The sequence below is a fragment of the Rutidosis leptorrhynchoides genome, chromosome 3 (assembly GCF_046630445.1).
Source record: "Rutidosis leptorrhynchoides isolate AG116_Rl617_1_P2 chromosome 3, CSIRO_AGI_Rlap_v1, whole genome shotgun sequence".
NCBI lineage: Eukaryota > Viridiplantae > Streptophyta > Magnoliopsida > Asterales > Asteraceae > Rutidosis > Rutidosis leptorrhynchoides.
The window spans coordinates 388,489,471-388,500,944 of NC_092335.1; the positions used below are offsets into that span (position 1 = coordinate 388,489,471).

At 32.8% G+C, this 11,474-nt stretch overlaps 1 protein-coding gene across 1 annotated transcript; it reads right to left on the reverse strand.

Moving 5' to 3' along the window:
* Window positions 1-1,926: 1,926 nt before the first annotated feature.
* On the reverse strand, window positions 1,927-5,611 carry LOC139897685 (mitochondrial outer membrane protein porin of 36 kDa-like). Its single transcript, XM_071880377.1, has 6 exons — window positions 5,497-5,611; window positions 4,943-5,010; window positions 3,315-3,425; window positions 2,941-3,027; window positions 2,657-2,865; window positions 1,927-2,388 (listed from the first exon to the last, which is right to left on the reverse strand). Exons 1-6 carry the CDS (start codon window positions 5,543-5,545, stop codon window positions 2,082-2,084), a joined length of 831 nt encoding a protein of 276 aa, XP_071736478.1. The 5' UTR covers window positions 5,546-5,611; the 3' UTR covers window positions 1,927-2,081.
* Window positions 5,612-11,474: the final 5,863 nt, after the last annotated feature.

An 11,474-nucleotide genomic window follows, 5' to 3' on the forward strand; every position in this document is an offset into this window, starting at 1 on the left:
TCAAAAAGCGACGTTTATAGCTTTTGTGTCGTTTTACTTGAAATGTTGACTGGGCGGAGGGCAATGGACAAAAAACGTCCAGATTGAGAACACAACCTTGTAGAATGGGCCCGCCCGCATCCAAGTGAAAAGAGACGGTTTTATCCGTATTAGAAGGCCATTTGCCAATAAAAAGAGCTCAAAAGGCTGCACAACTTGCAGCTCGTTGTCTTAATCCTGATCCAAAAGCCAGGCCTTTGATGAGCGACGTTGTTGAATGTCTAAACCATTGCCAGCACTTAAACATATGGCGGGCTCATCGTATTACTTATAGATGGTTCGGCCCGAACAGGTGGGGTCCAGTCCGGAATTGAATCGAACGCGTTCTGGCTCGTATTCAAGAAACAGACAGCAGCCTCTACGGACCCTCTCGATACCAAAAGGTTCACCTCGTCATCATCAGTTTCTACGGGAGTCTCTTAAGTTGAATGAAACGCAATAACACAAAGTGCTATGATCATTTTTAGAGTTAACATGACAATCTCCCATTTCAGGAGACTATAATTTATGACATGTAATTGGGTATGTGGATATAGTCTATTATTATTCAGTCACATTTGCTAAAAAAAAAAAAAGGTGTAAATAACCGAAGGAAACCATGTTGCCATGTTCATCAAGTTAGCTGACTAATATTATTTTGTTAGTATGACATAAACTTGCATATTAGTTGAACATCAAATTTAGAACCCAGAATTTAGGGGTGGTCAGTATTTGGTTTGAAACCATTTAACCCGAACATCAAACCGGAAAAAACCAAACCGAATTTGAAAAACGGTTTTCGGATCAAGTCAAAACCGAAACCGAATTTGAATTCGGTGTTCGGTTTTGAAAATTATGAATTCGGTTTAACCGAAAACCGAATTCAAAACCGAATTCAAAATTTTTATATATTTAATCTGTATATTTATGTTTTAATGTCATTATAATTTGGGATCCAATCAATAAAATAGTTTCTCACCAATATGACGATTTGGTAGCTCATATTATAATTATGTTACTCAAATTATTATGTTCTTCTTCTTAATAATAGAAGTAGTAAACGTCATAATTAAGCTGAAAATATTAATAAATCATCGAATTCGTGATAATTTAATAGTATGTCATTGTTTTAGGTTGTAAATAACTAAGACATTAGTAATGCCAAAATTAAACTACCATCGTTCTCAAATTTTTCATAATATTTGGTTTTAACCGAAAACCGAACCGAATCCGAATTCGAATTCGGTTTTCGGTTCAGTTTCAACTTTGAATTAGGTTTTCGGTTCGGTTTTCGGTTTTGCCCAAAAATATTTCAAAACCGAATACACCGAACAAACCGAAAACCGAACCGATGAACACCCATAACCCAGATTCATTAGGGTGTTTATGTTAGTTAATGGAAAACAAACTTATTAGTTGAAGTTCCTATTTTGCCTTCTTACAAATAACTTGCTATTTGATACGCTAAACCAAATGCCGCCAAGGACAGTAGCTGAGTTATCAGGGGGGTTCATCAACACGACGCCAAAAGTTCCTACTTTAGAGCCAAATTCGTACTTGACTATTAACAAAACTAAACTGAGTATCAACTTGAAATTTAGCTGTTTAATAAAACATACCAAGATGAATAAAAGAGCTCATGTTCAAATAGTGCTAACAAATTAACAGCCGCTAACAACTCGGTGTTTTAGGAACCGCAGAATCAAACTGAATACCTTAATATAGCATATTTCGAATCATATTTAATGATTTTTGCAGAGTCTACATGATTGTCTTTCTAGATTGGTCCTATTCGCGTATGTGATAAGTATTGAAATGAATGGTCCAACGAGGTTGGTAAACCGATAGAACCACTATATAGGCTGTAAAGTTCATAAGCAGTAACTAAATCAAGCACAAAAATATCAAGAATGAAAAGAAAAACGAATTTCAGATGCCGAAATCAAGAGTAAAGACTTCTTTTCCAAAGTCATATACCTACTTTATTTCTCTTTCAACAATACAAAATACCATCAAATGTCAAGACACATTTCGGTGAAAGTTAACAGTTTTGCTTTTTCAAATCAAGGCTTGAGAGCAAGAGCCAGACCAACCTTTGCACTCTTTTCAATAGCTCTAGTATCAACTTCTCCTGAGATAGTGATAAGTGATTTCGGGCGCCATTCATGCTGGAGAAGAGCACTTGCTATACCGAAATTGTTGACCCGAGCTTTGACTGTAGTCAATGGATCAAGAGAGTGCTGGGATCCAATTGTCAAAGAGTTCTCGTTACTCGAGAAACCATGAGTGAACTCCGCACCCACAGCCGTGTTGGTTAGTGGGCTTAAAGTGTGGTAGTATGATGCAGTAAGGCTGTCAGCTTTATCATTCCTGTACAACAAACCACCAAAAAACATGTCAATATAGTACTTAAAAAGTCAACCCACCAACAACATTTTGTTGAGATTGTGTGTTTTGGAAGTAGTCAATGTGTTCAATATGGTTGTAAAAACTTCATTACTAGAAACTCTATAACTAGACCAGTGTAAGTAATTGAATACGCATTATGAGTATTTTTGACCCGTTTCACAAGTCACTAATGAAATAAAGTCAAGGTTGGTCAAAGTTAGGTCAATGATGCAACCTTGGAGTTACTTACAGTGTTAAGGAAGCAATGAGGTCGGAAGTGGAGAAACTCAGGCCCGCATTGTACTTGATGAAATTCCCAGTAGCAGTATCAAACGAAACGTCGGTCCCGAGCGCAAGGGTGTTGGTCCCAGCGACACCAGAGAAGTTGACTATGGGGCTGGCGGTCAAACCGATGCTGGTACTGATTCCAGCATGCTCATGCAAGTATTGAAGTTCAACCTGTAAAACAATTTCCTTAAATTTAACAGACATGTTTGTAACCCAATAGAAAATGTAAGGGTTGCAGCAATGCACCTTGCCAGATTTTTGATCAGGAACAACGAAGCTGAGGATCGTCTTCAGCCCAGGTGCAGGTTCATCAATAGTGATGGTTGTGAAAACCTACATGATAGTCTCATAGTCAGAATAAAAGTATTTGCATAACATTAATTAATAACTCTGGCCAATGAAAACTAAATTCTATACAACATGTTCAATGAACAGTAATCAACAGGTCAAAGTCGGAATTATTCTATCAAGTATGAAGTGAAAGTGTGAAACAATAAGTCATGACAGAATTTATGATATACACCATACAAGCACCAGCATTTATATCAGTTTAGCAGCTTGACAAAGTTGTAATGGTTCATGAAAAAAAAAAAAAAAAAACATATCTAAAAATTTGTTACCCTGGAGCCTGTGTCCACTTTGATATCAGTAGTGATGTTTTTGCTGATCAGTTTCGTGTTGACATCAGCCAAAAAGAATTCACCCTTCTTAGATCCAGATGAAGTGATAGACTGAAATACAGATGAAAAGAGATCAGATTACCAGATGGATAATATAAAGAGTGCTGAAGCTATCATTGAAATCACATTCAATAAAGGCTGCAACTCATGAGTTAGAGAAAAGAAAATGTTAATGATTGGCAAGCCAAAAAAGATTCATATAATTTCTTTGAATAAAGGGCAAACTAAATACTCGAAGTTTTCATTTCAACAGTGTAAATGTCCTAATAAGCATTGATCGTTTACATTAATATGGAGTGCATGTATACTATGCTATTAGATTTCCATTACCAACAGTTGATAACTTAAAGCAAGGCCTATCTACTCGTGGATCCAATCAATGTGAAACACAGGCGGAAAAAAGAAAGAAACATACTGTACCTTATAACATAGTTTCTATAACTTAAGTGACACAACATTACCAAATTAAATGACAAATTGTCAAGCCAATTTAGTAAAACCATGACTTCATAATATATTATAGCTCAAGTAAAAGTTTCACAGCTCTTAAGCAGTGGCGGAAGCAGGAAATTTTTTCACCGGGGGCGAAATTTTTTCACCGGGGGCGAAATTTTTTTTTAAAGCGTAGCAATTTTTTTGAGCAAAATATGGATATTTTTGAGCAAAATTTGGACGTTTTTGAGGAAAATTTGGACTTTTTTTGGCAAAATTTGGAGGTTTTGGGGCAAAATATGGAGGCTTTTAGGGCAAATTATGGAGAGTTATGGGCAAAATAAAAAATCCACCGGGGGCAAAATCGAAAAATCCAAGATTTTTTGGGGGGGGCGCGGCGGCTGCCCCCCTCCGCCCCTTAATATTACCGCCCCTGCTCTTAAGATATATTTTTATGTTCTGCACCTGAAATGAGCAATTGAACATACTTTCAGGCTATAAGAAGAAAATCAATAACCATACATTATGAAGTAAAATATTCCCAAATGAGTAATGCTAATTAGGCCTAAAATTCATGCCTAAACATATTGCTAATCCATAAAAAATTTGGCATATGTATTCCACTATTTCACTTTTCTATTTCTCGACAATCATTCCAACTATACCTATTAAAATTGTTAAACACATTCTTTGGCCAATACTTTTAGGCAAATAAAGTAAATTTCTAAACAGAGATAATGGCCAAAAGTTCACAAATGACTTAGATTAAGCTTATAACATGCTGTAGGTCAGTAGCAACGATTTAAGGACACTTCAAATATACATCAAAAAATAGATGATGAGCTCACATTTTTCATTTTGTTAATAAATCAAAAATTGCCTACCAGAATGAATATCTTTTTGTACAAACCAACTGACCTGTGGATCGTAAGTCGACCTAATAACGTTATGTTTAAGCAATCTACCGCCTAATTTCATCTACTTCAGAATAAATAAACCTAATACTAATACTAGAGACCGTACAATAACCTAATACTAGAGACCGTACAATTAAATATATAAGCCTAACTACGTGTAGATTTTATGTATATAAACAGTTGCACAAAAATACAGGATTATATTAAAAATAGACTTACAATTCCGTTGGCGGTGTATGTTGTGAGAGAAAACTTATGGTCGCTCTGGTAATCTCTGTACAAAAGATCTGATAAGAAGAACACAAAATAATTATTACTGTATATTATATATTATATTAAATTAATTAATTATTCTCAAAACAACAAAAAAAGGATCGATCGAAGCAAAATTAAGCAGCCGTTTATTTTGAAACTATCCTCTAGCACGATCAAATATAGTTATAATTAAAAGGCAAATACGTAACCGGACTTATGCATATGCATACACCTAGATATATATAGATAGATATATATATAACCACAACACAAATACACAAATCATAAATCGATAAGTGAAGTTCAAAAATAAAATGAAAAACGAAAAAAAAAAATGATGATAATACACAACAGCATCAATAAACTAAAACGCAATCACATAAACGCATATACATACATATATACAGATATATGTATATCTAACCGCGCCATAAATTGGTACGGAGTAAATCGATACGTGAAATTCGAAACAAAGAACAATTGAAAATGAAAAGCAAAGAAGATATTAGAGTGTTTACCTCTGGCTTTTTTGCCGATATCAGGATAGAGACCTGGACCTTTCGCCATTTTTTGTTCTAGAAATTTGAGTGTGTGTTTTGTGTTTTTGTGTGTGAGAGAGGAAGTGATGAGGAAAAAGGGCGAAAATTGAAATGTGGCTTTTGTTTTGTATACAACGTGTTGAACAGAAACGGTGCTGGTAATGTTATTTACAAATCTAGGACCTGTAATTTGTAAAAGCTCATAAGAAGTCCTTTATTTATGAATATTTTGTTTCTAATACGGACTTTTTATATACACACAAAATGCCCTTGTATGAACTCTATACGGCCATTTGTGACAAATTTTGTTTGGTCCTATTAGAGCATTCCCAACCATGACGCATTTCTTTAGATTAACACACTGTCATATCAGCGCTATATCACTATTTCCTTCTTATTTTTTTCTCATCACTAACTCATCACATATCACTCCTGACCATCACACCCTTCCTCAACTACTATAAATTAATTAATTAAATTATAGTACAAAGTTAAAACCAAATGTACAATAAATAAAGCAAATTCGTTCGTGATAGTTTATGCTTAAATTCGACGAATTGATTGGCACGGTAACCCATTGGCAATATGCTCCTAGTGGTGCCAATATTGAGCAAGTGATATTGGCAGATGATTCACACTCCGTTGGGAGTCCTCTTATTCTCTTTGAATGTCATACGCATGACTCTAATTTTGAATTATGATTGATATGACTATGGATTTGATTGATATAACTAAACATAATGAGTTACTTTTACTCCTTGGACCTATTTTTTCTAAAAGTATAAAATTACTGTAAAACGGATTTGAAGATCAAACAACACAAACATTATAAAAGATCCAAACAAGCCTTATGAAACGACCCGTCCATATTACTATAAGCGCAATACGTTCTCATTGATCCCATAGCGAGGTATTTGACATCTATATGATACGTTTTAGAAAATATTGCATTCGTTTCATAAAAAACACATTATTATTATACATAATGCATGTTTTAAACAAGTGGGCGATTATTTAAGAAATAATCCCCAAAATACATCGGTTTTCAAATACTACACACGTGACGTAACAGTCGAATATAATACATGACAAAGGTTTTATTGAATGCAACACTTTATTTAAATAAAAGTATGAGACTCCATGCACAGCTTGCTCAGATAATGCAACAGCGGAAGACTTTCTTAAGGACCTGAGAATAAACATGCGTAAACAGTCAACACAAAGGTTGGTGAGATATATAGGTTTATCATCAATATAAATATAGACCACAAGATTTCATAGTTATAAATATATGTACACTCGCAAGTGTATAAAAGTATTCTATAAGTTGTTGAGCGCTTCGGTAACCATACTTAACCATTAATGTGGCATATTCCCTTTATTATGAAATCTTCCTACACTGTACCAAGTGTAGTAAAAACGAAGTACTATGCAACCGTTTACGATACTAGAGCGACTAGCCCGGTTGTGGTTGTCAAACCCGATAGATCTATCAATTGGATTCGCGTATACATGTTCTTACAACATGTAAATATTAGTTACCAAGCTATTAGGGAAGATATGCAAAGTGGTACAACTCAACGTAGAATATATTTTAAGTACTTGTGTCTATGGCGTAAAACATAAAATGCATGTATTCTCATCCCAAAATATTTGTAGAGTTTAAAAATGGGACTATATACTCACAGTAGTAAAAGTATATTAATAATAAGTTTTCAACTTATTAAAAATATGACCGTCGTCCTTGGATTCACGAACCTATAACAATAATAGCGATTCAGATAATAATACGACATATGAATAAAATAAAGCAAGTTCATAGAATACTTATATAATAATTTTTAACATTTTATGTTAGTAGTCCATTGTTAGTAGTCCAAAATAGTCCGAAAAGTCCAACAGTCCAATAATCGGTATAAATATATATATATATATATATATATATATATATATATATATATATATATATATATATATATATATATATATATATATATATATATATAATCTTAGAATTACCCCACGACGTATTGTATATGTATTGTCTTTGCATCAACCCAGAGACGTATTGTATACGTATTGTCTTAGAATTAACTAAGACGTATTGTGTACGTATTGTCTTAGGATTTATCAAAACGTATTGTATACTTATTGTGTTAGGACGTACCAAGAATATCATTATACATATATACAATCACAGAATTAACCAAGATTATAATATTTTGTTATACTACTGATAACATGTCCAAATATATATAGGATATAGGAAAAGTTAACAAGGATATGGTTAATATAGTTTTTATAATATAAATTTCGTCCATACAACATTAATTTTAGCAGATTTTGTTTTGCTCGCCAAATATTCATTACAACTCCGTTTAAAGTGAATCAAATTGCTATGGATTCATTAAGAAGTAAATTTTACAAAACCAATTCGAAAAGTTCATTTCAAGTAGTAATTTTTAGAGCTTTACCCTCTTTTTTTGTTGGTGGACAGATTTGGAAAAATCCCGGCATCCACCCAATATAAGATTTTTGATAAAATACTTCCACTTTGTATAAAATCATGAAAAAAATACTGGAAGTCTTATTTACATATATTAACATATTTCCAAAGTCTTAGCCTCGAACTCAAAGTCTAAGATAAGTTTTTAATTCCCAACCCAAAACAGCCCGCTTTTTACCGAATGGAGATTAAAGGATATATATTAAGTTTCAAGGTGTTCTTCATATGTACAAGTTATAAGTTATTATATTAACTTAATATAACATTATAATACATATAAATAAGTGTTATTAGAGTTATGTTAGAAAGATTAGATTAGTTTTTCAAACAAGCTTGGTGTTCACCAAAATAAGTTCTAGTTTTTACAAGTTTTATAAGTATAATAAGATAGCAACTATACAAGGAATTGAACAAGGATTTTGAGAAGTATTTTACCTTGATTATGAAGAGGAAAGATTCTGAGATTAAAGTATGATATGAGAGCATTCAAGTGTATGTTTTTAGTTTAAGAAAATGTGGAGTAAAAATGAGTTAAAATGGTCCTTATTTATAAGCTTATAATTTTGGCTTTTAGTGAAAATATCTAAGATAAGTTAAATTGTATTAAGTCATGCATGACATATTAAATTGATTAGGTCATGGATGACTTATTACACAAATAATTACAGATTTCTATTGGTATATACCAATAGTAAATACTTCTAGAAGCTGTGTATAATACGGGTAAAAATACCATATGAATGCGAGTAGAATTCTTTGAGGAAATTGAACGAAAATATGAGTATAGCTATCCTTTATATGTATTGGTATATTATAAAGTGTATTCAATACTTGTAAGGATGTATTTACACTCGTAATACATTATATGTAAATACATTTTAACATAAGTTAATTACGTCGTTTAAATAGTAATATATATATTGTTTGAAAACTTTTTAAATTAGTAGTATGAAAATATATATATAATACTTTGTTAATATACTTAATGTGATATTTAATTATCACGTTTTCAAGTTAAATATATATAAATCCATATATATACACAATAATTAAACAATTAAACAATTAAATCAAGTTATGACGTTCATGAATCGTCGGAATAAAAGGGTGACCAAAAGCTTGTGTAAAACTCTTTCCGGAGGTTCAAGATTTATTAAAATTCATTGCTTATCAAGTCAGAATTATATAAAGATTAAGTTTAAATTTGGTCGGAAATTTTCGGGTCGTCACAGTACCTACCCGTTAAAGAAATTTCGTCCCGAAATTTGATCGAGGTCATCATGGCTAACAATAAGAATGTTATTATGACGAATATAAGTTGATTCATAGGGTTTTATCATGATTAAGAAATATGGATAAAATAATTCGATTACTCGAAACGTATGAGTGAAGCTATCGTAAAAGAGTGAAATGAGAAAATAGGGATTCGTCTTATCTTTTGACGTCATCACGGTTGATCGCCGGATTAAAGAAAATCTTTGTAATCTATATAAGATTTGATTCTTCGATGATTAAGGAAATTATGATCCTCTTCGATTTAATGCAATAATCTGTTATGATTTCTCTGTCGGATATTTTACTATAAATCAACCTCATACGTTTCCTTATTTCCACATCTTCCATCTTTTATACTTTCTTCCTTTCTTCGTACTTCCAAAACATTCGTCAATATGCTCCATCCAGTTTTAATTCTTGATATATTCTTGACTATCACATCTGTCATTCTTCTTTTTCATCTTCCACCGGAGGAATCCGTTAATTTCTACTATGCTCTTGGGTTTATAGTGTTCTTAGTTTCCCGTGTCTTTATATTGCTATACGCATCGATATACAAGGTTTGTAATTTCTGCGTTGTCTTCGTGCTTATATTTTTCCTTGTATTTTGGAGTTTCATGCTTCCGTCTTCTTTTCCCGACTTCAAGTCAAGCGAATAATGGTCTAGAATTCATAGATATGAAATTCGGAATGAACATAGCTAATGCTCTAAGAGAGAAATTGTAATAGTACAATTTGACTTGTGAAATTACCAGAATCCAAAGGAAAAGATAGAACTATCATTAGAATATGTTCTTGATATGTTTAGAGATTAGATTGAATGTAAGAGTCATGTAACATGACACATGATGACGCTATGGTCTGTGAATCATTACGTTCCATTTAGAAACTCAGCATGACTTACTGTAATATAATCACGTTGATCAAGTGTCATTATATTATACTAACTCATGCTTCAGTTCCTAACACTACTTCAAAACATTCATATTTTAAACTCGAAGGTTTCAGAATTTAGAAACTAAAATAGTTTCTTTTATGATGTAACATAGATAGCGCGAAAAGATGAATTATTTTAGATAAGAATAGTTATGAAAATATCTTCAGAAATATGGAGGATATTTATAATGAAAAATACGATGATATCTTAGAATATCTAAGATCAGGGGATGATGAAGAATATTGTCCACAAGGGTTTAGAGTAAGGAGCAAGGAATTCGCTAAAGACTTCAGCAGACACTGAATCATTTGGATTCTTTGAAGGCAGATTTAGTCCTTGTGATCTGTCCACAGCCTCCTTCAGGGTTTGCACAATCCATTTTCCAGTTCCAAACCTTCTCTTTTTCTGTGCTTTGCTAACACGATATTCTTTATCATCAACTTTTAACTGTTACGGTTGTCTACAGTTTCTGCTGCTTCATTCAGCTTTTTTCAAAACTTCATAGTACTAATTCGTAGGCTGAAGTGCTATTCCGGATTTTAGAATTATAATTCCAGGAAATAACGTTATATGTATATGCAGAAATGATGTGAGATTCAAGAATAATTATTAATGCTTCCTGGGGTTTGGTATGACAATTATTGTTACAAGATATAGATGGGTATATGACAAGGTTTTATAGTGATCTTTTAGAGAGATTTAAGTCAAAGAGCAATAAAGTTGCTGGTAAGCTTACTACTAATGTGGTGGAATATAAAAGGTTCCCAAGTAACGATGGCAAGAAGACAACGTATATATCAAGGTTATAATAAGGCTACTCCGGATGAAAAGTCGAAGTTGTCTTTTTGGAGCTGTGACAAAATTCGCTATTTTGAAAGGGATTGTAAAGTTATTTTGGGTAATAATAATGCTAATGGATCTGACACGGATACGTGTTGAACCTTTGCTTAGGTTCAATTGTCCTCCGAATGCATATCTATATGCATATATTCTTCGTATGTATCGTGTGATTGGTTCATTCTCTCGATTGTTCCTTAGTTGAGATGTTTTCAAGAATTTTGAAGGGTTTAGACGCAGGTTGTCATCGTCAATATCCGTATAATGAATTCGTCGTGAATCTTGAATGATACGAATATCTTTATGAGTTCTGTGAATGAAAGTGATGTTCTAGTATAGTTTGAATTTAAAGTATGATTTTGAAGGATGTAGGAATTTAAGATTGATGGCACTTCTTAAATC

What these genes read in the sequence shown, in the direction of transcription:
- LOC139897685 (XM_071880377.1), bottom strand. Translation starts at nt 5,545, where the DNA reads ATGGCGAAAGGTCCAGGTCTCTATCCTGATATCGGCAAAAAAGCCAGA. An exon ending in CATACACCGCCAACGGAATT is followed by an intron (nt 3,426 to 4,942) that starts GTAAGTCTATTT and finishes TCTGTATTTCAG; the next exon opens with TCTATCACTTCATCTGGATC. An exon ending in AAGTGGACACAGGCTCCAGG is followed by an intron (nt 3,028 to 3,314) that starts GTAACAAATTTT and finishes ACTATCATGTAG; the next exon opens with GTTTTCACAACCATCACTAT.